The sequence below is a fragment of the Saccoglossus kowalevskii genome, chromosome 3 (genome assembly GCF_978046115.1).
Source record: "Saccoglossus kowalevskii chromosome 3, keSacKowa6.1, whole genome shotgun sequence".
In the NCBI taxonomy this organism is placed as follows: Eukaryota; Metazoa; Hemichordata; class Enteropneusta; family Harrimaniidae; genus Saccoglossus; species Saccoglossus kowalevskii.
The window spans coordinates 39,335,085-39,362,936 of NC_140643.1; the positions used below are offsets into that span (position 1 = coordinate 39,335,085).

General features: G+C 36.3%; 3 protein-coding genes and 1 non-coding gene across 5 annotated transcripts; 2 read left to right on the top strand and 2 right to left on the bottom strand.

Moving 5' to 3' along the window:
* The first annotated feature begins 5,138 nt into the window (after positions 1 to 5,138).
* Positions 5,139 to 6,215, top strand: LOC102807221 (solute carrier family 35 member G2-like). Its single transcript, XM_006815923.2, has one exon. It carries the CDS (start codon positions 5,139 to 5,141, stop codon positions 6,213 to 6,215), a length of 1,077 nt encoding a protein of 358 aa, XP_006815986.2.
* Positions 6,216 to 9,632: 3,417 nt separating this feature from the next.
* On the bottom strand, positions 9,633 to 20,154 carry LOC144350791 (uncharacterized). Its single transcript, XM_078008864.2, has 6 exons — positions 20,107 to 20,154; positions 17,760 to 17,901; positions 13,147 to 13,204; positions 12,214 to 12,358; positions 11,753 to 12,052; positions 9,633 to 10,336 (listed from the first exon to the last, which is right to left on the bottom strand). Exons 2-6 carry the CDS (start codon positions 17,898 to 17,900, stop codon positions 10,096 to 10,098), a joined length of 885 nt encoding a protein of 294 aa, XP_077864990.2. The 5' UTR covers position 17,901; positions 20,107 to 20,154; the 3' UTR covers positions 9,633 to 10,095.
* Positions 20,155 to 20,688: 534 nt separating this feature from the next.
* LOC102807354 (uncharacterized) lies at positions 20,689 to 26,615 on the bottom strand. 2 transcript variants are annotated; one of them, XM_085496599.1, is made up of 5 exons: positions 26,362 to 26,615; positions 24,716 to 24,773; positions 24,242 to 24,377; positions 23,448 to 23,741; positions 20,689 to 22,389 (listed from the first exon to the last, which is right to left on the bottom strand). In XM_085496599.1, exons 2-5 carry the CDS (start codon positions 24,753 to 24,755, stop codon positions 22,110 to 22,112), a joined length of 750 nt encoding a protein of 249 aa, XP_085352725.1. In that variant the 5' UTR covers positions 24,756 to 24,773; positions 26,362 to 26,615; the 3' UTR covers positions 20,689 to 22,109. The 2 variants fall into 2 exon arrangements, with proteins under 2 accessions (XP_085352725.1, XP_006815987.2); XM_006815924.3 differs by having other exon boundaries at positions 24,716 to 24,834.
* Positions 22,921 to 23,004, top strand: TRNAR-UCU (transfer RNA arginine (anticodon UCU)). The gene is given in 2 exon segments: positions 22,921 to 22,957; positions 22,969 to 23,004. It is a non-coding gene; the product is annotated as a tRNA-Arg (tRNA).
* Positions 26,616 to 27,852: the final 1,237 nt, after the last annotated feature.

Consider the following 27,852-nt stretch of genomic DNA (forward strand, 5'->3'; position numbering starts at 1 on the left):
AATAAAGGCTTGAAGGCTGTAAAAATATACCTTAGGAAATATGATACGAAAAAAGTACGTATTGAATAACATTAACATTTTGTAATTGCCCCGAAGTATCGTTAAAGACGGTCTTTCTTTTGATATTCAGTATAAGATAATCTCCATTCTGTGTATATTGTAAACAGTTTACGGTCGCCATAAGTGCGAACATTAACAAAAAGTGGTTCCCTGAAGGTATATGTAAAGTTCCAAAGGCTTTTGGTGATATGACAATAGTAACTAACAACACTTTGTTAACAACATCGACGTTGTATTATTCAATGATTATTGTGTGAATGTTTTTATAATTCGACCTGTTCAAATACAGATAGTAATGCGTTCACATCCCACAATAGGACACGCAGGCTGTGCAGACGTGCAATTATTGTTGATAGGAAATTAGTCTCGAAGTGCTGAATATGTGAATAAACGTTATTTCAGAATCTAATTATGAATTAAATATGTATTACTAAATAATGGTTTGCTAATCAGAATACTGATGTAAATTATTAAAACGTCATTTCATATGTGAAAATCTGCCTCAGGTCGTACTCTCAAAGGTGAAACCAGTCAAACATTAATGAATATAAATTAAATGGTTTACACATCTGTACAGCAACTTTGGTTGTGACACTGTGAATAGTTATTTAAAATTTAATTAATGGCACATTATCGGTACCACTGGCTCTGAACATATTTTGTATGTTTTCTTCCAAACAGTTTCAATGTAGTTACATTGTCATGGTTACATGTTCTTAAACAAGACTATATATATTCACCTTACTCTAGGCCGTAAGAGTTGGGCAAATCATGGAAGTAAATATGCGACCCTCACCAGATGACAGAACATTTTAATTGATATCCTAAATATTAATTACAAACGGCAGGAGGGGAAGTCGCATGGCAGCTTGCATTGCCGATACGTGTAAATAAGGCAAATTTCTTCTGCAGTTTTCTCGTCTTTGACTAAATTTTCACTTATGTACTTGTTCGTCGAGGAGGAATGGACCATACTGAACACATAGTATCAATTTTTGTTGCATGGGGTTGAGTTAGATGCGAAATATGTTCGTTCTGGTGTAGCTGGTCACCGTGATCGTCAGCGGCGCACGTTTGTACACTGTCGCTGGACAAAATAGAATTTGACGTCGGAATTATCTCGTTATTTAGCAGGTTACTAGGCACGTCACTACACTGTTTTATTTCATCGATCGTCTGAGTAAAACTTTCAAAATTAAAATAAAAGAGAACATATTTTGACATTCTAAACATTAGACTATAGTGATCACTATAAAATAATTTAAAAAAACGACAAATCACAGTTACTAAATAAATGACAGCCGCGTGGAAGTAAATTGAAATTTTGTTGAAATAGGTGAACGCGTCGGGTCACGACGAGGGTAAGTGCGTTAAAAGCGGCGTTTAATTGGATAACAAAAATAACCGAGATCGACACACATACAGATAAATTCAGAGTGGATTCGAGTAAGCGTATTTCATGGCGTGATTGTCATAATTATAACATCATATTAAAACTTTATTTGGTGGAAACACATTGACCAAAGCCGGATTCTTATTTCAGAAATTATTACGCAGATCAAGCTGCAAGCATGGAGGTAAAAAAGAATTTGAGGCTAAGTGGCTTTCGTCCACTGATGTCGCACCTTCGGATCGATTAGAAACGTGTGAATACTTACACTATAACTATACGTTTCACTGCAACTGCCCACAACACAACATCTAAAAACTCTCTCTCTCAAAAAAAAAATAGACAAAAAAAAAACGAAAAAAAAAAAAAAACGCCGACTGAAAAATGTATATCGTTTACAAGTATACTGAATGACCAGTGTTATTACGGCTCAGGGGTATGACTTCCTCTCACATTTTGGCATTTTGTGGCGCACTTTCGGCGAGAGTCGGAAATCCGGAAACAGTCGACCGTTTCAGAATAGGTGGGCGTGGCTACAACACGAGAAATATCCCAAATTTACTTGGATACGAGTAATCATTTTCAGCAAAAAAATCAATAACTGCCCATTTCAGTGGGATACAGATCTAAAATGGGAAACGTGAGGGTGGGCACTGCACAGGCACTTTAACTATGTGTCACAGTCAACTGTATTTACATATTTCGCCATACCCACTTTATCCTATCCTGGTCTCTCGAAAAGTATAGTGTAACTAATTGTGATAGTAATTTCCGATATGATACAGATTGTATTGGTCCGGGAATTCAGTAGTGTGGTCGAGGTTTTTACCAAGTTTGGGTACATACGGGGATCATTGCCAGGCGGTTAAAGCATATACATTGAAGAGATACGAATACTTCAGTATGCAGGGCTTAGTAGATTTATTCTTAATGTGCAGTAGGTCCGATCCACGACATAATACTGTTTGTTAGTTCACACGGTGATGAGAGTGCAAGTAATAGTGTGAATCCAGGGGCGGCGGCAGCTTTTTTTTGACTGTCGGAGCGAAGATTTTATATGTGAATGTCAACTAATCGAGCGTCGGAGGCGCGACCTTTCTCGGGGGGTCCGAGGGTATGGTCCCCCATGAAAAACTGAATGTTGAAATCTAAACCCTCTGAAACGCTGTTTCCTGCATTTTGGGGAGCAAATTTTGATGGTACACTCAGGTATATTTCTCTTACGTTTTCTGGAGATGGGTGTATATATAGATGAGATAGAGACAGAGTTTCATTTTATCGTGGGGGCGGCCGCCCCCAATGCCCCCACGGTGCCGCCGCGGCTGGAACCAGTGGTGAATGAGAATTGTCCGAACTCTTCGTCCGTATCACTATATCCGAGTTGTGGATCTCTCCACTCAGTATACAAGTTTTGTTCTGAAGTCTCATCCCTCGTAAACATAAGGTTTTTTTTCGTTCAAACTCATTGTTAGCTCAGTAGCTATTTCGATTGAACAGTCACAACAATGGTCCCTACTTATAAGGTAGCAGAATTCAATAAGCAATGGGGAAAGACAATCATATTGCTGTCAATGGGGAAGGTACGCACGTGACGTAGACGTTAAGTTCTAAATATAAAAACAAGTAATTTTTCAGGTTTACAGTTGCACACACATTAATTAATTTGTAGCCACTGAAACACTCGAACAATGGAAATGAAATTGTGTACAACCACTCGAATTATTGCTTTATATTGATATTCAAATATCATATAAGATTTCTGCACAAAGGAATGCTATATTGACGTCATTTAGGTTTTTGTTCTGTCGATATTTGTAATTCATGATTCACTGGAATAACCTCGGTAGTTTATGACTGCGAGAGGGAGTGTGTGATTTTAAATATATAAGCAATTTGGTTAACAATGCTCGGATATTGTAGTATCAATTACATCTGATATGATTAGCTAAATAAAAATACACTAAAAGCAATGCCAAACTTGTGATCACGTTTCAACTACCATTTCCACTAATCAGATCGCCAAAATAAAGACTGGAATGCGAAGGTCGTCGATTTCGTCGTTTTGTACGAAAGAAGTTGTGTTGATTGCATGCAAATTTCACATTGATACTGAAAATAAAAATATTAGTGGCAAGGGAGATAGATAAATAACCATTTTATGGTAACTGTATTGGTTGGTTCGAATTCGAAACAAACGCGAAAAACTATCGTCAAAGTATGTTTTTTAGTTCTTGAAAATGTAGTTCCCAACGTTAAAACGGCGTTTTATTACGTACAATTTCTAAAATGAAATATAGAACGAGTCATGTGTAACTTTTCTCAACGGAAGTCTCTATAACCAAAACATTGATTATTGTATACAGTATACAGTAATATGAGGTTATTACGAGGATACCTCAAGGTATGCACCTAGTATCTACCGACGCGCAGCTGAAGTCGATGCGACCGCGTACTGTCTGAGTGCATGCTTTGAGGTATCCTCGTAATAACCTTATTAATATACATCTTTTCTTTCCAATGATACATCGTGGGAATGCCGAAATCCAAAAAGTGTAGAACATAATCAGCGAACTTCTTTGTGTGGATTCCGGTAAAACCCTGGTGGCAGCCGCGTTTGTTTTTATTATTAGAGGACGCTTGCGATCGTAATCATTCCATATTTGGAATTCGCATTCTTAATATGGTAAGATGAAAATACCCCGTAAAATACCGCAAAATTACGGCACGCTGTAACTTATGGCGTTACGGTGACAGATGTATAATAATATCATGTATTTGTTCAAATATGACCTGTCATAGCAACAAGTAATATGTTCACAAAGTAATTCCCAAAAACACTGGTCATTTCATATGCATGGTCCCAGTAGATAATTTGTACGTAACAAAGTTGTACACGTTTAACTAGAGTATTTCAGTTATTGGCCGTCCTGGTCACAGACCCAGGGTGTTGACGGAATGTGATCAAGCATATGTTTCACCATAGTTTTATCAGGTTAAAGTTTACCCTGAGTATTGAGTTTTGACACACGAGATTGGATTATTTCCTAAAAACAAAAGTTACGTTTAAAAACAATTACGTAATATTTAGTTTATAAATAAAATGATTTGTAAATAAAATGAACGTCGGCGTTTATATTATCAGTACTGTTTATATTGTAATGCATAGGAACTAAGCGATAAGAGAAAATTCCTACATTGGGCGTCTTATCGTCTTGTTACAATGATGCGTATTCAAAAATGTATGAACCATGATATACCTATAACACTTCCCGCTTTGGGGACCATCTAACGTATGTACTACAACAACGCCGGGATACGTGATTGTGAGCTGAATTGGAGAAGTAATGAATGTAGTATCACGCTTATCGCGGTTTGTTTGTGATAATCGAAGGCACTTCTGCTTCGCTGCCAATTACATTCACGGGGGCTTCGTTCTCAGTTCAGATCTTAAGATTGTTCTCATTGTGCTGCTCGTGAATTGATATAATTGAAACAATGTGTTGATATTGTTAAAGTTGACAGTTGATCTACCCACGCAAATGACAGGAACTAATGATCTACGTATATATTAAAGATAATTTCATATATAACCTGATTGTACAAATCACCGTCTACTGTATTACACATACATCCAGTTGTGTCAATTCCACAATTTCGTTAAAGCACCTAAGAATATACAGAAAATAAGATGGGAAAATACCAAGAAAAGACAAGATTACTGTCTGATGAAGTGTCCCAACAACTGCGACCCGGTCTCGCTACTGTATTGAAGTCAGCTACATGGGTTTTCCTAGCTCTGCTGTCCGGTGTCCTAGATGCGTTCAACGGAATATTTTATACTTTGATTGCATCGGGAGGTATTCCTCCCATACAAGTGGCCTTTCTCTACAGTATTTCAGTGCTTGTCTTATCCACAATACCGGCACTTCTTTACCTTCAAGATACAGTTCTTTTCAAGTCTGTCAAGATCAATACACTCCTTGTCGGGATCGGAGCCGCCACTGCCGTCGGTAGTTCTACGGAAGTTTACGCTGTATACCATTTACCCCTTGGGAACGAGTACGCCGTGTACGCAGGAATTACACCCATATTTTGTGCCGTGGGATCTATTATATTTAACGGAGAACGTCTAAAAATTTCACACGTACTAGGTTTCCTTATCATTACAGCTGGAACCGTTTTAATAATGCGGCCAACTTTTATATTCGGTGATATAGATACACCAATGAACGAAACCATTGTCATGGACAGCCGCATTGATACCACTGGATTTGCTTACACCATGACTATCTGCTCGTCTTTCTTCCACTCACTCTCTTGCATTATGTGGGATGCAATTTCAGACGATGTCACGACTTTTGTTAAGATATTTTATATGAACTGTATATCAGGTCTTATCTGCTTGACTCTATCACTGGTTATGGAAACGCAACTATGGACTTGGAGTTTGAAGGAAATATCTTATGTATCTGCCTTGGCATTATGCTCTGCTAGCTTTGTTTGTGCGTTTCACAGTAGCCTGCAAATGGAAGGGGCGGTGACCGTCAACTTGTTAACAAATGTTCAAGTTGTCGTGGCATTTATTTTACAGGTGTGTATAACTAATATACAACCAGGAAAGCTGGATATAGCTGGAACTGTTCTAGTCATATTGGGGTCGGCGATTATCTCCGTGTGTACGTGGTGGGATCATGTAAAGAATCAAAGAATGAACACGCAATCATCGAAGGCCATTGACTACAATAACGAGATGGCCACCCCGTAAATAATCAATATTTTGGTTGTATATAAAGTAGACCTGTTAATATTTTAAGTTGAGTAATAGATGCAATATTATTGAGAGCAATACAAGACGAATTTGAGATATTTATTTGTCATTAGCTCAAATAATGTTATCATACAATGTTTTAGCGATCGCACAACATTATAAGCGACGGCATTTTGTCAAATCAAGGGTGTTCGTCGAATTGATTTTTTTCGCGGACTTGTTGAGACATTTCATCGGTGAGTGTTTTACTATTACCATCTCTTCGGGTACGTTACCACATTTTTGAATTTGGACAGTTTTACATTTATTTGGGGAAAAAGAAATCAAACTGCATATCATGAACGTTGTATTTTATAGAAATGTAATCGTTTCATCGTATACTAATAGAGTGATCTGATACACCACATGCCATACGATATACAAAAACACCCGGTATACGTATTAAGAATAGCGGATTTCCCGTTAGATAAGTATCTCTCAGAACACCCATAAATGTTTGAACACTCAACATTGTAACTACGATAAGATGCGAAGGTAGAACTATTCCCCAAGCTGTCTTATCGCTGCGGTTTTACGCTTTATAAAGATAAACAATATCGACAATGTAGTCGCTGACGGATATATGAATATAATTTCGAATATAAATCCTAGACATTGTCAAATTAATTTACAATTTGAGTAATTCGATCCCAAACATCAGACATAATTGTTATCATTCATAGAGTACTAAATACCACTCTATACGTGTACACATAGCATAGGGAATTATTATTTTTGGGGAAATTAATATCGGATGCCATGTAATTAGCGGAACACTATTTAATCACTGCTATATATGTGAATGATGTACACAAAGCTATACGTGGTATCATCGTAATAAAGTCGGTAATTAATATTTTAGGGGGAAATTAACTTGCGTGTAATGGGCAGAGCACTATTTTATTACGTTTATTCATTGGAATTGTCATACGTGGTATGAATTAGGGTCGAGATTGATAAACTCAAAACAATATCCAATATTATATTTGTCATTTTCGTAATGAGTGAAACCAAGTCAAATATCTTTGATAAAACTGACGCAGCATATCTCATTAACGTGATCGGATAAACTTCAAATATGTTTGGAGACAATAGTTGTGAATGAAACGTCACACTGATGAGATTCAGATCGGCAACTCATAGTGTGTATTTGATGAGATTCTCACAATGCCATATATATTGGAATGAAACGAATTGAAATCATTTGGCAATTATCGCAATGAGCGTAAAAGGTCCAATAATGATTTTTGATGAAATATGCCTCTGAAATTGTTTGTCATTTTGCCAGACACCAGGGAACACTGAATGTTCGACTACTTACGTCTTTTCATTGTCCCGAATCATTGTGTTTTCAAAGATATTAATTGTATCTTGGCAGAATCATTATTGCTTAGTACACTCCAACGATTTAATATTGATGAAAGTGTCAAGCTGTAATATATTTCTTGTGTGCAGGGTGATTAAACCGTTATATTAAATATCAAATTATTTAAATTAATAGGTTATGGAATAAGCATCACATCACCTTCACACCGATTTCACGGTCTTCGTGCTCTCATTCGACACAATGTTTATTTCATGAAGTAAAGAATTTTGTAGCTATGAATCTTTCCACTCTATTCGTAACAGTTGAAATCTTATTATTTTAAAAAGTCCCAGCAAAGTTCAATTTTTCAATACAATCTGCTTAATACCCAACCCATAGCAATCATTACACCATTTATTATTACATATTGTAACGCGAACCCTGCCTTTATACCCAGGTATACGGTCAAACCAGCATATCAGATAACATTACCCAAACTTTTTGCTACAAGAACCAAATATTGCATTTGCTGTGACCCAAATCTTTGCAATCAGCTCTAAACCGAGTCCAACAATCTGAAATAAATTCAAACCTCAGCTACGTCGTTCGGTCGCCATAACCCCGGCCGGTACCCGCTATTAAATCCGTCCCATGTAATTTCTTTAAGACCATATTTGTGTTGTATTCTCAACTATCGTATTAATGTTAGATATGGTGTGTGTTCACAGTTCAGTGCAATCATAATCCATTAAATTTGTTTCTCACATATTATGTCATATTTATTGTGTTTGATAATAATTATTAGTTATGTACACCACTTATAATTATAATGTAACTACACATACAATTTATACATAATAATGTGTTTCTACTTGGAATGGAAGTTTGAATAAATTATCTTTATTACAAATACAAATACATATAATGTTCTTGCATAATAAGCAGAATATGATTATATATCTGATATGTACTAAAACTGTATACAGATACTGTGTAACAATACATATACATTGCAATTATACAAATAATCTTGTTAATGAATGTTCAATTGTTGGGAATAAATCTGACGACAACCGCAAACAATGTCATGCTACAATTTGTAATTCATCAAACAGCACTACAAAGTACCCAGAATTCTCTATGATTTGTACCATAGGACATTTATCTAAAACTTTTTCACTGACTTACCATTTCAGACCTTTTCGAATTCTTAAAGAGTCTGTTGTATTTTATGTTATGGAGAGTACTTTTTGTAATATGTGGCGAAAGACAATTTAAAGAGGGAATAAAATGCTAGTACTCGCCCTCATCAAGTCGTAACAAAAAGTATGTGTGTGCATGGGTAAAGTTTACTGCGGTGATATATACTAGTTACAATCAGCTAAAGTTATTACTTCACATCCAAGTACGCAAATTACAGCGTATATTAGACAAAATTGCTGAAAAGCACCCGAAGAACCGCGTACAACCTTATTTATGAGCCCTATCACCACCACACGACCATGTAATGTGAATAAAGACCAACAAAGGAACACAAGCACACTATGAGAAAAGTAATGTGTGCGTGGTGACATTTATCCTTACAGCGATTTCTCAACATTATATACCCTAAATAAACAGATGGATATAGTTCGTGAGCAACATCGTTTACAAAACAGTCATCTGAAAATTTAAACATAAGTGACAAGACTCTAACCCGAGAAAAACGGCACAATAAATCGCGCCCCCGCGTGACGAAGTTCGTGACGTACAAACTGGGAAGATTGTGAGAGTAACTTCGTTCACACTTACAAATGGCTGCGTAGATGTGCATCGTAGAACATAATGCATATCCCTTAAAACATTATCTGTCGATGACAATTGTGAGGCTGTGAAGCTGTCTTTCAGTAACATTGTACGTCAAAAAGCGCTTCATCTCTAGTAGAGGAATTATAATTCTATCATCACCTTGCAAAGATGCAGCGTACGTCAGTTACTTTGTGTGGGGATTCTTAGAGCAGTATTTGCATCTCAATATGTGATATTCTATGTTTTTCGAATACTGGACGATAAATAAAGTAATATCAATAGTAGTAAAATTGGTTTATAATTCCAAATCAAACATCTAAAATTGTGATATACATGGCGAATTTACAGATAAAACATGAAGTAACGCTTCCAGGAATCAAGTATTTTTGAGCTTAAATCAATTTGTTTGATATTATATCTACATGCGCAGTAACATGTTACGTATTACATCGAATGAATATCAAACAAATAACACTATCCTAAAACCAATTCACTCGGATCTATGAGTGTGTCTATGTCTTTAAAAAAACTCCAAACATAACTCTAAAACTGCGTCGCCCAACCCCAACTAGTTCAACTCTCGCATATTTCAATAATTAAGACATAACTCCTAAGTCTCATCCGAAGATCAGACCTGAAATGATCAATTTTCCATCTGAGACTCAGCAAAAAATTATCAAAAAATGAAGATACGGACGTTTTTTTAAAATAATTCTTGTTACACAAAACAGACATTCAAGTATTTCAAAAAATGCAATAAATGGCCATAAAATATGACCAAATAACCTTGAACAAAGATATCCTAAATAACGGTGCGGCTGTATCAGACACATACGCATTTTTGGATTCATCGCTATCTTCATCAGCACAGAAGATATTCCTCCTCTTTCTCAACGAATCGTCGTTAAACCGTTCTTCTTCTGACATATCCGGGCAGTATTGATCGAGCAAATCCGTCTGACAGATGACCATTTCCTCATAAGCACTGGCAAGAAAAACAAGATTTTAATTTACCTTTATTGGACAACATACAATACATAAATATCAATCAATACTCAACAATTTAGATTGAGACATATATCGTATTATAGACAGGTATTACTATAATTTCAATCAATAATTCAAGAAATAAATTTGGAATGTTGCCATTCCTGGTAAAACCACTACACTATGGGAAAAACTCGTCGACATGCGTTTCCCAAAAGTTACCCATTATATCACGTTGTCTCATTAATTACTCGATAAAGGTCGACATTCTCGTCGTGAAAAGTACTTTAGTGCCCAAACCAAGGCGACTGTATGAAAGTGGAAATACGTGACTGAATATCCCACTCAAACATATGAGCTGCAACATTAAACTTGAAATGAATATGGTCAACTAATTAATTCAGTATGTTAGACGCATGCCCGTTGGCTGGCTGGAGATTGGCTGCTATTCGCGATACAAGGGTCATGGAAATTAAATGAATCTATATAATTGCGGGGGGCAATAAAATATAAAATAATCCGGGGTAAGTGTAAGAGTAGTAGCCACACGAAACGAAAGTTTAGGGGTAAGTTATCACGTGATTGGATTGGATGGGATCCAAGTATCTCGAATACAAAAGCGCGCGTATTAAGTTAACAGATTGAAAATGAAGATAAAAATAAATGGGCATGATCTGAACTTGGTCCCATATCTCAATTGACACGTTATAAAGCAGGATGATGAATAAAAACACATTTTCCTGGAAAAATATGTTTATATGCGGAATATATCAGTCGAATGATGGCAGTAAGAATTGTATTCCTAACATTAATGGTTTGTTTAAAGCGGGAGGGTCGTCACCTGCGCACGCGCGGGAATTGAGTCCCAAGCGATGATAACAACACACGCAAAACACGCAAAGGCTCATGGGTAGACGCTTGTTTATAAACAATGACACGCTATGGCCATCTGACGCATACGCAGGTGACGACTCCCCCGCTTTAATATATTGGTTAAACAATTCCATACATTTTGACGAGTTATTGTTGCTCCGGTGACGTGTAAAGATAGATACTAGTAACATAAGTTGGAATAGAGATGACAAATTTAACATCAATTTAACATTTTTATAATTTTATTTAGTGAAAAACACTGACTGGCAGACATGACTCTGCTTCTATGATGGCTAAACTGACGGCTCATTGTGTTATCTTTTGCCATTCTGTGCAATATATCGTGAACTATGTGTGTCTTGTACTGTAGAACATAAAACGTGTCTACCCCGGAAGTTCGAAAGTCACGTGGTTACTGCCGCATCGAATAGAAGCGCTGTATGCCAGGTACTAGGAATAGGAACTACTATTTTGATAATTTGTGGACTGAATTCGACGTTTTGTTTATCAGTATTTGTTTTGATTTGCGTTTTATACCTACCTGCACAAAGTTTCATTTAAAGGATTATTCTTGAACATTTCCATGAAATCGTCGCCACATGCCATGCTCGGTTGTTGGATCCCATAATCACATTTAATGTTTCCAATAATAGGTATAATGTTAGGAATGTCCGCACCGCCCTCCGTACAGTATATTGTATTGTACCGATCAACGGCTGATAATAGATATGGATTAACGGATGCCTCTAAATGCTGTCTCATTTGATTGTTATTTCCCATATCCGTCGTACAGTTCTGTAGAATCTGGTTCATGCACACTTCGACATTTTGTACTTTTGCGCTGCAAAAAAAAAATATATTACAAGAATAAACTAAATGATGTCACCGTGAGCAAATGTGTGTGTGTTCGTGGTTAAATAAAAAAAATAACTCTTGATAGTTTTATAATTTTTAATAGTTTGTTGTTTCTATTATTTGTGGTATCAGTATTAGATTCATTACCTGCAATTGTCGGTGTTCTGTCTCAGTTCATCTATTAGCTGCTTCGAACAATTCGTATATACATCAATACTCCAAGTTTGTAAGTAGAACGTGTCATCAAGATTGGTTGGACAGCCTTCTTGACAGCAGCCACCTCCCAGCGTTACTAAATAAATCATTACACGTATTATACTATCTACAACATTTAACGATTGCATGAGTCGACAATTCCATGTGTGCCAACCCTACAATATGGACGTGGCCGTGATAACACTTCCGGCCTCCTTTGTATGGCAAAATATTAAAACTGAAAGAAAAATTATTTTTTCGACACATTATTCCTTTACGGACGATTCAAAATTGTCCTCTTTTCACTTTTTTTATTAGTCTCCAATCAACGTTTCGCCATGGTGCAAATTATTGCCTTCTCCTGCGATAAATAAATAATTACCTCAACGTTTTGTTTCTAATGCCAATTGTTACCCACCAAAATTGAATATAACCCAATGTAAATATAATATATTATGCAGACTCAAAATTTACTGTTTGTCATTTTACATTCATGCAATGACATATACTGTATACTGATTTAAAATGCCACTCGCGAGTGTTTTTTTACATGTGCGCATATTTCAGCGCACATGGCAGTTAAATATTTTGTGTCAAAACCCGCCTACAATTATTCGTTTTAGTATTAGTCATTTCTGTTCATTGTAATTTTTTGAGAAAAACAGTACAATAATATGCATAAAATGTCATTGTAGCAGCAGTTTCCTCGATAAAACCCTTACTTGTGTTCTTATGAGAATGAACAAAATAAGAAGTAAAAGTTTGCGATAAATAATTACTTTAGCGTCATCAAAGATAAAACATTATGGAAACTGAATGCCATTACATAAATCATCACATGACCACATATGATACATTGATATATCCACATAGTCCTCAACTTACCTGCTATACATACTGCGATTATTAGTGTTCGTGACATATCGTTCTGATAGAAGAATTCCTACAAGAAATACAAAAAAGTTGTATTCATTATTAAATTTGCATTTCTACTTTGTATGATCTGCAGACAAAGTCACTGACCTCTGTAAGCATCACAGGGACTTTGAATTTTGAACGAAAATAAATAAAGTTGATATGACTGACTACAGTGATGAACATTATGTTTGATTCTTTGATTAAAGGATTTCAGTGCCTCCTAGCTTCAACGTGTTCATATATTTCTGGATTTGTTGCCAAGGCAACTGATATTTATCATTTTTCCTGGTAATCACAACAATCAATGGGATGTATTCTGGAAATAATACAAAGTGGGAATGCGACTTTTAACAAACAGTATTTATTGCAATCTATTTTACAATATTCCTACTATTATGATGGTCGTCTTTTCTGAGTTGATAAATTGGCAATAGACCATGGAGGCTAATGGCCACCGAGATCGCGTTGCGAGTGAGAAGTCTATGAGACTTTCCTTTTTTGTCTCTCAATTAGCGTACCATTTTCTTCCCCTGACGTCATCGCGTCCACTGTTCCCCTGACGTCATCGCGTCCATCGTTTCCTTGACGTCATCGTGTTCACTGTTTCCCTGACGTCATTGCGTTCACTGTGTCCCTAACGTCATCGCGTTCACTGTTCGCTGGCGTCATTGGGTTTACTGTTTCCTAGCGGAAACATAGACTCGACTTGGCTAATAGGGATAGTATCGGTCTTATTTCTGGTCTTATTTCTATAAATATCGGTAATAAATATGCTCTTATGGAACTGACAGAGGTGTTTCTATGGTCAAAATACATATTTTAATAAATCAATATATAATGCAACTGTTGGCTTACATGTGCTTCTATTGGAGATGCTAATAGAGCAAATACGGTAACTGTTTTATTTGGAGAAACAGTGATGACAGAAATGGTACTTTGGTATAAATATGGGTATAGATTTTACCACTATCCAGGTATAAAAATGGTCACACTTTGGAGCACTTCCCTACCCAGCTATGTATCAACTGCCCCCCTATATATGCTTACACATATATACACATTAATAATGTGTATCTAGAATTCTATCGAATTCAGACTTTGATGTTACAACAAACAGACAAAGAAAGAGTGTCATCGCCAGTTTGTTATGATTAAGGTAGTTATCATAACTATTCAGGAACGGTGAGATGGCTGTGAATTGAAGTCATTTGGGGAAAATGTTCAACCCATTGTGATTGTGTGTTTTTTCGTTTTCCACTGATGAATACCCCGGATATAGACCTAAACAAGGCTTTGTACATTTCGGCTGAACATGTCAATCATATTGCAGTTATCTGTTGTAACACGTAAATGTCATAAACAATTAATCTATGGCGTGTCTAATTAAATCATATCAACAAACTTCCTAAGATGAAATCATTCATGATCGCCACTTAATGAGTCACTCTATAGGGACTGTGACAACTTGTTAGATTGTTACAAGGTCGCGTCACTCTAGTATGTCTAGTCTACGTGTGTCATAACACATCTGTACCAATACCCGGTAATATAAGCATATACTGTGGATTATACATAGGTAACTCAGAATTGTTGTTGTAATCGACAATTCAATGAATAGAGCCGTAGCAGCATCTAATGCCCTTCTTTCTCTATGAATCAATGTCTGACGAAATAAAACACTTGTATATATTCAATGTGCTCCAAATAGAAGATGACTTCAATAAAGTTTCATTTTTTGATTGAAAAATTGTTGTTCAATGTACACCGGCCAAAAACGCCCTCATTTATATTTATGTAATCTTTTGAAAGCCTGGTTTACACCTGTTCTGATATTAAAATAAATGGACAACTTTGGTTACCGTGCCAGTGAAGCTTCTAATCAATTGAGTATACCACAAATTCTGTTAAAATTATTTCAGGCAAATTACATGCGTTTCAATTGGATGGCATGGGAGAGTAATATGTATATGCTAGAAATGTCGGTGACTGTTGAAAAAACACAAATATCGCTGCAAATATCTAGGCAATGGTATACCGACCGTGGACCTTATCAGTAATATGACAAAATCTAATCTTCCCGACTACAGATCAAAACGATCATGACTCTGTGAAGAACTTTCGTGTCCCCATTCCTATTCACGTCACTGAAGTGCTTTGTCGCCAGTGGGCGCGATTTATTGAAAAGATGTATTTATCTTACCCATACGATTACATCGAACGTGCACAGTGCGACGACTACCTACTAGTATTTTATTCAGCCAAAGTCAGTAGCGTATTTGGTGTAGACACAAAGCCCCTTTACGCACCACCAATTTTTAGTTGTCTAATGCTTAATTAAATTTTATATTGAACAAAATTGCGGCCTTTAAACTCATCAAATTTTATCATATATGCGTTAAATTTAACTAACAGGTTTAATTAACACCACGTGACTGAATGTAGTAATTAATACATCAAATATTGAATGTTTGAAGTATTCTTGGCATATCATCATATCGTCTTTACGTAAGACTTTAGATGACTTTAAAAGTTTTTCAATGATTTACGAAAAAATATAGTCAGAATATCTGATAGCGATCAATTGTAATTGGGTACTAATATTTTTTATTTCACCAGAATATATTTCAATTATATAACTGTTACCAATAACTGTCACACATTCTTCTCCATATAATGTTAAATTTTATTCAGTTGCCATGGCATGTCTTCTTGATTGACATTGTTTCAGACGGGCCAAGAGAGCGATTAATATTTCGGTTCAAGAATGTTTACATCAGCAAACATCTCTGAGTAATATAATTGGCCAGAGACAATGTACACATTTTAACTGAAGTACTTTCAACATCGAATGTCCTTGTTTTAACATATTTTGCTTGGATGGCGCTACAATCTCACGTTTGCGCGTGTTATATAAACTCGGTTCAAGAACCTCTCCAGCTTAACAGATGTCATTTTTATAAAAAAAAATAAAAAATGATATATATATTTTTTGTGTTATATAACTAGACTTTATTGGCATATTCTTACTAGCAAAATAGACTTTCTTATTCGTCACATAGGTCCTTTCTTATTAGTCACATAGGTCCTTTCTTATTTGTCACAGAGGTTCTTTCTTATTAGTCATAGAGGTCCTTCACGATGTTTAATCAAGGATACAATTTGCATCATAAAGTCGAAAGTAGTAAACCAATTTGATATGTTACAAATAAACTATGATGAAAATGACTGATACTCGTCAAGTAACATAACAGACAAATATTAATTTTATTTTTTAAATTCTTTATTAAAAATTCAAATACGTTACTCAAACTTTCGGTTACACAACCATGAATGAGGTAACCATATCGTTGAGGGCGGCACCTTGAATACAGCGACAGCCACGCAGACTGGGAATATAAGTGTAGTTATTTTATGGTTCAGTTAATAATTCGGTACAATGTGACGGTTGATCCAGAATAAAATGCAATGTTTGGTGCATCAAATATTCATATGACGTCACATCCTCAATATGCTATCCTTGAAAATGCACTAGCTACACTAACGCAATATGCGTTATTTTGGATAATTTCCATGGTAACATACTAGAACGTTTTTATCATGTATGTTCGTGACCTTAATTAAATTTTGATATGATAGCTACTGGTTATACACATGTCAAAAGATATAATGTTTTAGAGAGAAATTAATTATCGCTGAAATAATATTTCAACTACTTTTATACATTATATATTGTGAAATATTTTCATTTCTTTATCTAGAATACAAATAATTCATTACTGTAACAAATGTTGCTATTATGCATTAGTGAAACTAACATTGTTTATGACATTACCAACACTATACTTTCTTTTATAGTACGATCATAGACGAGAAAATGAGTTCTTATATTTAGGTGTGTTATACGTTGTCTAAGTTAATAACACCGAATAAACAATAGAGTAAATACTACTGTAAAATACATTCATTTTCGCTTGGAATTAAATTTCGGCATTTACGCTGAAGGAATGATACAGTAAATTAAAATCCAGTGAATATACATTTTTCCTATATTTTACATTCAGTTGAATGACGAGTTCGTCAAAAATATTTATAAAAAAATTCCATACAAAACACCCAAAAAAGTCTTTTCAGTAAAAATGTATTCCAGCTAAAATAAAGTATTTTACAGTCTGTAAAATAGAAGTGAACATGTACTGGGTGCATGACACGAACTCGAACTGAGTACAAGCATAGAAGGTACTAATGTTAGTCTTAGGTTTAAATATGATGTTATGTAATGTATGTTGTGTTTACCGCCATGACATATAACTCACCCATAATACATGTACATGTAATCTATTCGCCTAACCATTCTGTATGTATCACACAACAGTGGTCAGTATAATGTATTGCTATTTAGCTAAACAGTCACTACTTATCCATATATATATTATTGGGGAAGCATATTTATTCTAGGGTTGCGCTGGAAGTATTAACCTGGAATTTGTATGCGAGGGTTAGAAACACCGTGCCATACATGAATGACTATATACAACCATTTACGATGAGTACTCACTCTTTAACATCCACATGACACTTACCGAAGAAATGCTTTTATATGCCAAACTAAGCAATATTGGGTCGATTGTGGCATGTACTGTATTACTTCTTTCAATAGTAATGGTAGTGTGCAAAGTGCAGGTCATCCAGTCATTCGAATGCGGACGTGATGTGGGATGCATGCTTTAGTATATAAGCAAAGTAACAACTGTATCAAACGCCGTTCTAAAGCAAGCTGTCGCATCGATGGAATGTAATAATTCACACATATAAATGCATTAACCCCTGTGTATTGCTCAACTGAATACAGATAATTTGAATTTTAGTTTGTCTGAACACATCTCACCAAAGAAGAGAATTGTTTCCTTTGAAACAAAATCGATACAAACAGAAACGGACCAAATGATCGACTTTTTGTCCACGATTCACCAGTACATTACCGTCAAGGCGTGTAATTTATGCGCCTATTGGGTATGTATGTATGTTGCAGGTGCCGCCAACCAAAAATGTGTGTAACAATAACATGATTTGCTAATTTAATACTAGATCAATTCAACTGATATTAAGTGGCCCGGATAAATTATACTATGGTCATATGTTATCTCTAAATGAACACTACACTCTCCCCAATGAGCACATATAAATCTCCAATGCGCCATCTGTCCATGGGCCATTCAATTCTCTGATGACCCCTTCTCCTAATACGTCCCCTACCATGGATATCTTGTAGATATTTCCCATTAGTTTTGTTTCCTCGTTAACAACCTCCCGATATATAATATCATTTACCGGAAAATGTCATCCTTCCTTAACACACACACACAATTTTGTGAATTCTAAACCCTTGCAGTTATTAATGTACCATGCCTTCAAGAAAACGCCAGGAATTTGTTTTCGATAACCAGTTCTGTTGTTAGCACACATCGTGTTGCACGAGTGTTATCGGTGCATGCTGGTTGACACGCTTGTCGGATTCCCTGTCACGTGGACCATTAATTAATAATAAGATATGTACAATAGTATATTTATATCCCACACTATTATCTGCATTAGTTTCTACGGTCGGTTTCACCAGTTTTGGGGGAATTTTCTACAAACCCAACTGCGGTTGCTGTGTGCGCATGTCGTGTAATTTCTTTTGTGGAACAATGATCGATCAGAAAAAAACCGACTCGGATGTACACGACACACCTGATACAGTGCATTTGTACTCCCGAGCCACTCGTTGCATTCCTCCATCCAACACTTACTTAGCTGATTAGGGTTAAGCTCTTGCCTTTAGGTAAAAAATTGTCTCTGCCTGATTCCAGAAAAAAAAACCTCGCTTACCGGATAAAGAAGGCATGGTCAGAACAAAAGATCGAGCCAAAGTATGATATAACAGGAATAATTATCAATAATTTATTGACACCGTACAAGGATTTAATACATTACGGCAGTATTACCAACCACTTTTAAAATTTGGTATGCAAATGAGTAGGAGTATCCAAATATATGTATATGAATTGACACACTTGATTCAGTTTTTCAAGAAAGCGAATTTTATGGAACAAATTGTTTTCTATTCAACAGTAGCGCATTACATAGTGTTTTTCATTACCCATCTTTAAAGTTTAATGCGTCATACATTCTGCCCATTTGTTGTTTTTATTAAGTTGTTATATCGCGCTCTCTTTAGTGGCAAATTGTGGCTTCAAATTTAAATTTGTAGTTTCTTTTTAAACTGCGAGGATGACCTTGGTTTCATTCACGTTTTGAAATATGTAAAGTCCCCTTTCCCTTGCCGTGTGCCGTGTGGCTAACCTGCTTTTAAAATAATTAGTGTACCCTCTTACTATTTAACACGTGACCATTAATTCCTCACACATATTGTTGATTACTATAATAAATCTGCTGCTCATCACGTTTTTGTAAATTTTGTAAAAAAAACAAAACATTCTTTCAAATAATGTCAAAAGCTTTCATAAAGCTATAAAATTAATATAAAGGGACTGTGATTGTTTACTATTCTAATACATATGTAAAAATAGCACATCCCACAAGGCCCCTCATATCACCGCATTGGTAGATCGGGAATGCTGGCAAAGCTGGCCGAGGTCAATGTTGTCAATCCATTAAAGGGCACTACGTTGAGGTCATTCACGTTAACAAATTTAATTATCACGTAATTTCCGTTAACGACTCACAATAGACAGAAATGGGTCTAATAGAGTACGGGTAATTTAGGGAACGCGCACAATTAGTGAAAGAAAGGTCTGAACTCGTCGTGAACTGTGAATGTCAATTTCGAAATACATGACATAAACAAGGTAGTCTGTATTAATATCAAAACCGCGATCAATGACAAACGGATGACACTAAAGAAATAATTCAATAAATATCACTCACCAAATAATGTTGCTATCTTTGAAATTCGTTTTGAGGTTGCCTGGGTAATGCTTTCACTCAGTGTATCAACAAAAATACAATTTGCATGTCATTAAATAAATTATGTGATATGTGGACACGATATCGCTGACACAGACCCTACAGCGCATGCGCATTGTAAAACAATTTATACACTCATTCATTGAACGGAAATGTGGCATCCTTATCTTATGATTTGAGGTCAACAGTCAGTATATATACAATAATAGTACCTAATGCGTTGCCATGGTTACATTTCAGTTGATTTCGTACGATAGCATACACCATAGAAAAGCATGGTGTATTATTAAAACTAGAAACAGTTCAATTGATATTGAAGGGCGATAATCGTCGCGCAGCGTTCTGCTTGACAGGGGCTTCATGGCGACATATGCAACGCGTGTGAAATACTTTGTTTGTTTACGTTAAATTCGGACACGCGCTGCGTGAAGACCACCGCACTTTAATGGAATATACAGCATCTTCCGCGATTGTGATATACTCTGGTTTTTCTAGTGTGTGAGATTCACTACACACACATGGACGCGATCACATCTTGCTAAATTGTGTTGTTAATACAGTCAAACGACATTATTTTTATTGAAACACTTAAAATTCCCGTTACGGAATTAAAATTAAAATTGGACATGAAGACTAAATACAAAACGAAACCAGGCACAGAATTGGGAAAAAGTACAGTGACAATACAGATCGGTAAAAGAAGGGAGAAAAGTTATTATGATATTTCTATCTAACCTTTAAAACTAAGACTTTTGAAATAATGCAATAATAACAAGCATGTCATGACAATCTACTAGAATATGCTAGTACCGTTATCAGGACAACAAAAATACCTTATAAGTCACGATACGTAATTAGTTCTCTCTAAATCATCGTGATCACTGAACCTAATATGGAACCAATAATGAAAGCATTCTAATTCTGATTCATTTATAGGCTGGTGATCCCAAACTAAGTTAAAATCCTTAGTGTAGAGCAATGACGTCACTTAATGTCCAATTTTGAACGTTGGTATATTAAGCAGTTGACAGTGTAGACCAATGACGTCACTTAATGTCCAGTTTTGAACAATGGTATATTGAACAGTCTGATAGTGTACAGCAATGACGTAACTCAATGTCCAATTGTGAACAATTGTATATTAAACAATCTGATAGTGTACAGCAATGACGTCACTTAATGTCCAAATATGAACAATGGTATATTAAACAGTCTGATAGTGTACAGCAATGACGTAACTCAATGTCCAATTGTGAACAATGGTATATTAAACAATCTGATAGTGTACAGCAATGACGTCACTTAATGTCCAAATATGAACAATGGTATATTAAACAGTCTGATAGTGTACAGCAATGACGTAACTCAATTTCCAATTGTGAACAATGGTATATTAAATAATCTGATAGTGTACAGCAATGACGTCACTTAATGTCCAAATATGAACAATGGTATATTAAACAGTCTGATAGTGTACAGCAATGACGTCACGTAATGTCCACATATGAACAATGGTATATTAAACAGTCTGATAGTGTACAGCAATGACGTAACTCAATGTCCAATTGTGAACAATGGTATATTAAACAGTCTGATAGTGTACGGCAATGACGTCACTTAATGTCCAAATATGAACAATGGTATATTAAACAGTCTGATAGTGTACAGCTATGACGTCACTTAATGTCCAAATGTGAACAATGGTATATTAAACAGTCTGATAGTGTACAGCAATGACGTCACTTAATGTCCAAATATGAACAATGGTATATTAAACAATCTGACAGTGTACAGCAATGACGTCACCTAATGTCCAAATATGGAGAATGATAATAATGGTCTGATATCGCAATCATCGGACTATGGTGATAATGAATATTCAATATGATGTTACAAGCCCTGGCGTCAAATATACATGTACACAAGCACAGAGAACCGAACAGATGTGACCAGTTGTGATTCCGTCATACCAAACATAGGCACAGTATGTAATCGATATACAATACAATGACGGAAATTCCTAAAACAGAAGATGTTGCTGTTCCGTTCCCATCGACACTGGCACCGAGAAAATCATCATCGTCCTCTGAAGCATCATCCAAGTTCGTCTGTTTATTGTGTTCAGTGCAAAAGAAGTTCATATCAGATCTCTGTGCTACGTATATGTTCAGTTGTGTCTCATTCATATCAGGGCAATAGTCTCTTATTATCGTTGCCTGACATTCGTTCATTTCATCGAAAGCCCTGGAGAAGACAAAGCGAAATATTAATGACGTGTTCTACGCATGAGCAAAGTAAACCGCAGTGTACAACCGCAGTCCTTCAACAAGGCGCTACTCTGAGTAACAAGACTTAAAAATACCCATTATATTATATTTGAAAACCATGATATTTTGCTATAATATGTAATACGGCGATAATTCACAAACCACCTCATCGCCCCCTCCCCCCATCCGCCCATGACCACCACAGTTTCTTTACCATCTGTATCTATGACAGAGGAAATGTGAGTAAACTAAAACCGGCGTGGCGATTGTTCTTATTCATTTTTAACCGAACGATAAGTTTCAACGCAGCTGAACGTACTGACCGATCTTTGGAGATCATTTTTGTGTCTTAAATACAATAATTGGAAACATTTCACAATTTGATTGTATTAGAAAATCACATAGACCAGATAAAAAGATCAGGTTGTGATTTATTTTATTGTATTGTCCCAACATTTTTAATCTAATCACCAATGGCACGTGAAAATTTGGAGTCCTAAGCCAGATCGTCTCTGTGGCGCAACGGATAGCGCGTCGGACTTCTAGCGGTGTAGCAATTCGGAGGCTGTGGGTTCGAATCCCACCGGAGATGCATTTTGCTTTAGCAACCATTGTCTTTTTATTGTTTTATATATGTACAAGTATAGTCACGAATAAACATGTAGTAATGTTCGTTTGATGGGATATACAAGAATATTTGTGTTACCAATAAATCGAAATATCAAGGAACGTTAACGATAAATATACAAATATAATTTTCATTTACATTTTTTGAACATGACACAATGAATGATTGATTGTGAAAAATACCAGTGCTCTTCGAAATACTGCCCCGCTATGATGAGTACATGTATAAAATTTATATTCGATAATGTAAACAAATCAGGTACTAGTAGTTTGAATGTCCACCAGCGAAATAGCATACATGTACATAGAGATAATGCACAACCCCTGTACATGGATAATTGGCGGTACGCGTGGTTATTTGGTGCTTACAATAACAATCATTACTGGTTTGATTTTACACATACGTACTTGCATAACCTTAGATCAACGCGGTTTTCTTTGAAAATCGCAGCAAATTCTGTTCCACAATTGGAACTCTCCCGGGTTAACCCATCGTTACATCCGGGTAGCTTAATCGAAGGAGTCAGGTGACCTGTTGATATGTCCTTTTCAGTGCAGAATATCGATATGTAGGCATCTGCCACGGCAACAAATGACAAAGCCTGATGATGCATAGCCGTTGTTAGACTGTTGTCCTCTGTTACATTAATGCATTTCACTACACCAGCGTCTACACACTCTCCAACCCCGTACGCCTTTTCTCTGAAATGAAAGATTGGTAAAGGGGCGAAGGCATTATTAGGTCGACCTTCTACGGCAGATTGTGCACTGGGTAATGCTTCCGACTATTCGCCTCTCCTTTTCAATATAGCAGTGCGCTGTTCATCATTTCGGATGTTGGTAATACTGACAAAGGATTTAAAGGGCGGTGATCGTCGCGCCGCGGCCTATCCGATATGGGACTCATAGCGACGTACACAACTTGAACGCTTGAAAAATACATTGTTTATTTACATGAAATCCGAACACGCGCTGCGCGACGACCACCGCCCTTTAATATAAACAAAACTATGTTGTCATATTCCACCGAAGCTGGACGATAATACAATGAATCTTACAATATCATAGTCGTCACAACACTCCCTGTTGGAGGGTTCCATGCGACGTGTACAACGCGTGTAGAATAAATGCATTGTCTGTGTGAATACTATCGAGCACACCTAGTGCATTTATAGTTACATATACGCTCGATGCAAACTTACTCGCAATTTTCTTTATTTGAACGGAGTGCAGCGACCATTTTAGTGCAGCAGTCAGTATTTAATTTTGTCAGCCATATTGGTAGTTCCCCTAAGTTTAAAGGACAGTCATCGCCGTTACTACCAGTGATTAACATAGCTAAAAAAGACGTAGCAGAAGCAAGTAAGTGTAACTATTGTAATCGTTTATAATTTGGGATATCATGGAACAATACAAAAAAATGGCGACAGTAAATGATATCGACATTTATATATACTTACATAGTTTCTACTTTTCAAGTTTTCATTATGTTCAACGATAACGTTTGACAACAATTATTCTCTTGCTACTATAATGCCGGACTTATTATCAAACGCACTTTAACATCATGAAAATCGTATATCAATCGTACAATACCATGCATCAATTAATTCAAAGACAAACAGGTGAACGTGATGTAACAATTGGACAATTGTCAACTGTGGTGGCGTACTTACTCGTAATACACGTGAAGACCACTAATGATTTTAACGTCATATTCGGACATCGACACTGCTAAAAAAAGAAATCAAATCTGTTGAATACGATAACAGAATTGATCAGTATCATCCGTTCTCTATCGGAAAATAAAGCAAAAAGTTAGATACTAGTAGTTTCTCATCTTTTGATTTAAAGATGCATGAACACCATGTATATTTATTTAATATTGTTGTTTGATACTCTAGAGAGAAATCGAATTATGATTTATCATGAAATAAAAACGTTTGCACGACATGTTAGACGCAAAATCAAAACTAGTAATAGGCATAGGCAGGGATTGTTATTGTAAGCACCAAATAACCATGCGTACCGCCAATTATCCATGTACAGAGGTTGTGCATTTATCTCTATGTACATGTATGCTATTTCAAACTACCTGATTTGGTTACATTATCGAACAGTGCATCCATGATACATCATGCAATATCAAATGACAGTATTAAAAATTATGTTCTCGTCCATATTGCATTTCCAAGTGAATAATTCAGTGTGGTGTACATTACTCAAAAACATAGTGCGCTTCGAAGTACCTGTACGTTTCTCTACGTAGTGGAGTAAAGTACACCCATGACATCTAACGACAATTTTTTATGGCGTTCGTTTTTATCGTAGAATAAATCACATTTACTGTTTTTATAAAATGATTTATACATTGAAACATGCGAATCATTGAATAAGTCGACCAACAGACACGCGTAAACAAATTCATGACATATCTATGAATGAATGCGCTAATGAGATAACGATGTTATACGTATCTGTTTTGTAATACATTCAAACATGCATGTCGCCATGATCTGAGAGGTCAGCTAATGACTTGAAGGTCATAACTTTTATTTATATCGGCAATATTTTCAAACGTATGCCAAGATTAGGGTCACACGTCACATCAAAAGAGTACTACAACGTCTAGAAACAATTCTAAAATTAGAAAAAAATTCCCAAATAAAACTATAATCTACTCCGCGTATGACATCTATGTGATTACCATGGAGACTCTTTCAGATTATATTCATATTAGAAAACAAATCCACTTGTTTACATACTAAAACTGTTATGCTTCATAACACATATTTGGGCGATAATCACAATACGTGCCATGTTCCATCGCCTAACCGATCTAAAAATCCCTGATATTGCCACTCATGCAGTGACGTCAAACTCGAAGTCAATTAGCCAAATTGTGATATTACTTAGGTGCGTGTCCATCATCTATATACCGTATAAATGACACAGTATATCAGTGGGACTACGAACACACCTACAACTCACATGTTATGTCAGGCTACTAATAAACCGTCGCACACACGTAATCTAAATCACTATTATTTCATGGACGTACTAGTTAGTTAGTTAGTTAGTTATGGAAGGCTACCTTCCATGGTTATATTAGTACGTCTATCGGTATGTGGACATGGCGGTACGTTGGGGACAAGGCGAAACATTCGTTTCTCTGGATTCTAGAAATAATGTACTGTTTTTGTTCGTTGACAGCTAACCGATTACAACCGCATTTCAGGCCCGGAGTCGTCCCAGGGTAGACATAAATACATAAATTCAAAACTACACACTGTAATTAAATAAAATTAATAAAACATCCTACCCGTTGATTCAGTTGGAGCGAGTCAAATTATCGTGCTGTGTTTCGTGTAATGTTGTTCGGATGACACCAAGAAGCAACAGAGTAAGAGTTGTCTTAGCTGAAACCCAACACCTACAAGGCCGTCTAACCACAGATCTGACCACGGGATGTACACGTCACGGCCGAGCACAGTAGCAAATATATATTGTCTTTGAACTGCTCTACAGAATGTTAAGCAAAAACCCAAAGAACATTCTTTCTAAAAGGTCATGGTACCCATTAACTTGTATCTAACAATATAATATAAACGATGACGTTTAGGTATGTATAAAACGTATCATCATTGCACGTCAGATATACTATTACATAGTTTATACTACTCTTGGCCACGTGACTCATTTTCTTGCAGCATGCTTATTCCCGTATTACGTAGTTTATACCACTCTTGGCCACGTGACTCATTTTCTTGCAGCATGCTTATTCCCGTATTACGTAGTTTATACCACTCTTGGCCACGTGACTCATTTTCTTGCAGCATGCTTATTCCCGTATTACGTAGTTTATACTACTCTTGGCCACGTGACTCATTTTCTTGCAGCATGCGTATTCCCGTATTACATAGTTTATACCACTCTTGGCCACGTGACTCATTTTCTTGCAGCATGCGTATTCCCGTATTACATAGTTTATACCACTCTTGGCCACGTGACTTATTTTCTTGCAGCATGCGTATTCCCGTATTACGTAGTTTATACCATTCTTGGCCACGTGTCTTATTTTTCTGGCAGCACGCTTATTCCCATATTGTCTGTCGATTGTCTGTATGCAGATTGTAAACAGTTGCGGATGTATTTTGTACATCACGATAGTAAATCTCCCATAGTTTGTAAACCTACACTGTTGTGTGTATAGTCCAGACATTGCATGCGTTGTGACTACACTGTTGTGTGTATAGTCCAGACATTGCATGCGTTGTGACTACACTGTTGTGTGTATAGTCCAGACATTGCATGCGTTGTGACTACACTGTTGTGTGTATAGTCCAGACATTGCATGCGTTGTGACTACACTGTTGTGTGTATAGTCCAGACATTGCATGCGTTGTGACTACACTGTTGTGTGTATAGTCCAGACATTGCATGCGTTGTGACTACACTGTTGTGTGTATAGTCCAGACATTGCATGCGTTGTGACTACACTGTTGTGTGTATAGTCCAGACATTGCATGCGTTGTGACTACACTGTTGTGTGTATAGTCCAGACATTGCATGCGTTGTGACTACACTGTTGTGTGTATAGTCCAGACATTGCATGCGTTGTGACTACACTGTTGTGTGTATAGTCCAGACATTGCATGCGTTGTGACTACACTGTTGTGTGTATAGTCCAGACATTGCATGCGTTGTGACTACACTGTTGTGTGTATAGTCCAGACATTGCATGCGTTGTGACTACACTGTTGTGTGTATAGTCCAGACATTGCATGCGTTGTGACTACACTGTTGTGTGTAT

Excerpts from the sequence above, each read along its gene's own strand:
- LOC102807221 (XM_006815923.2), top strand. The coding sequence starts at position 5,139 with ATGGGAAAATACCAAGAAAAGACAAGATTACTGTCTGATGAAGTGTCC.
- LOC144350791 (XM_078008864.2), bottom strand. The coding sequence starts at position 17,900 with ATGCATCCCACATCACGTCCGCATTCGAATGACTGGATGACCTGCACT. Across the intron at positions 12,359-13,146 it reads AATCGCAGTATGTATAGCAG|TAACGCTGGGAGGTGGCTGC; the intron begins GTAAGTTGAGGA and ends TGATTTATTTAG. Across the intron at positions 10,337-11,752 it reads TTAAATGAAACTTTGTGCAG|TGCTTATGAGGAAATGGTCA; the intron begins GTAGGTATAAAA and ends TTTTCTTGCCAG.
- LOC102807354 (XM_085496599.1), bottom strand. The coding sequence starts at position 24,755 with ATGACGTTAAAATCATTAGTGGTCTTCACGTGTATTACGA. Across the intron at positions 24,378-24,715 it reads GGTCTTCACGTGTATTACGA|CTATGTTAATCACTGGTAGT; the intron begins GTAAGTACGCCA and ends CGTCTTTTTTAG. Across the intron at positions 22,390-23,447 it reads GTTGATCTAAGGTTATGCAA|GGCTTTCGATGAAATGAACG; the intron begins GTACGTATGTGT and ends TGTCTTCTCCAG.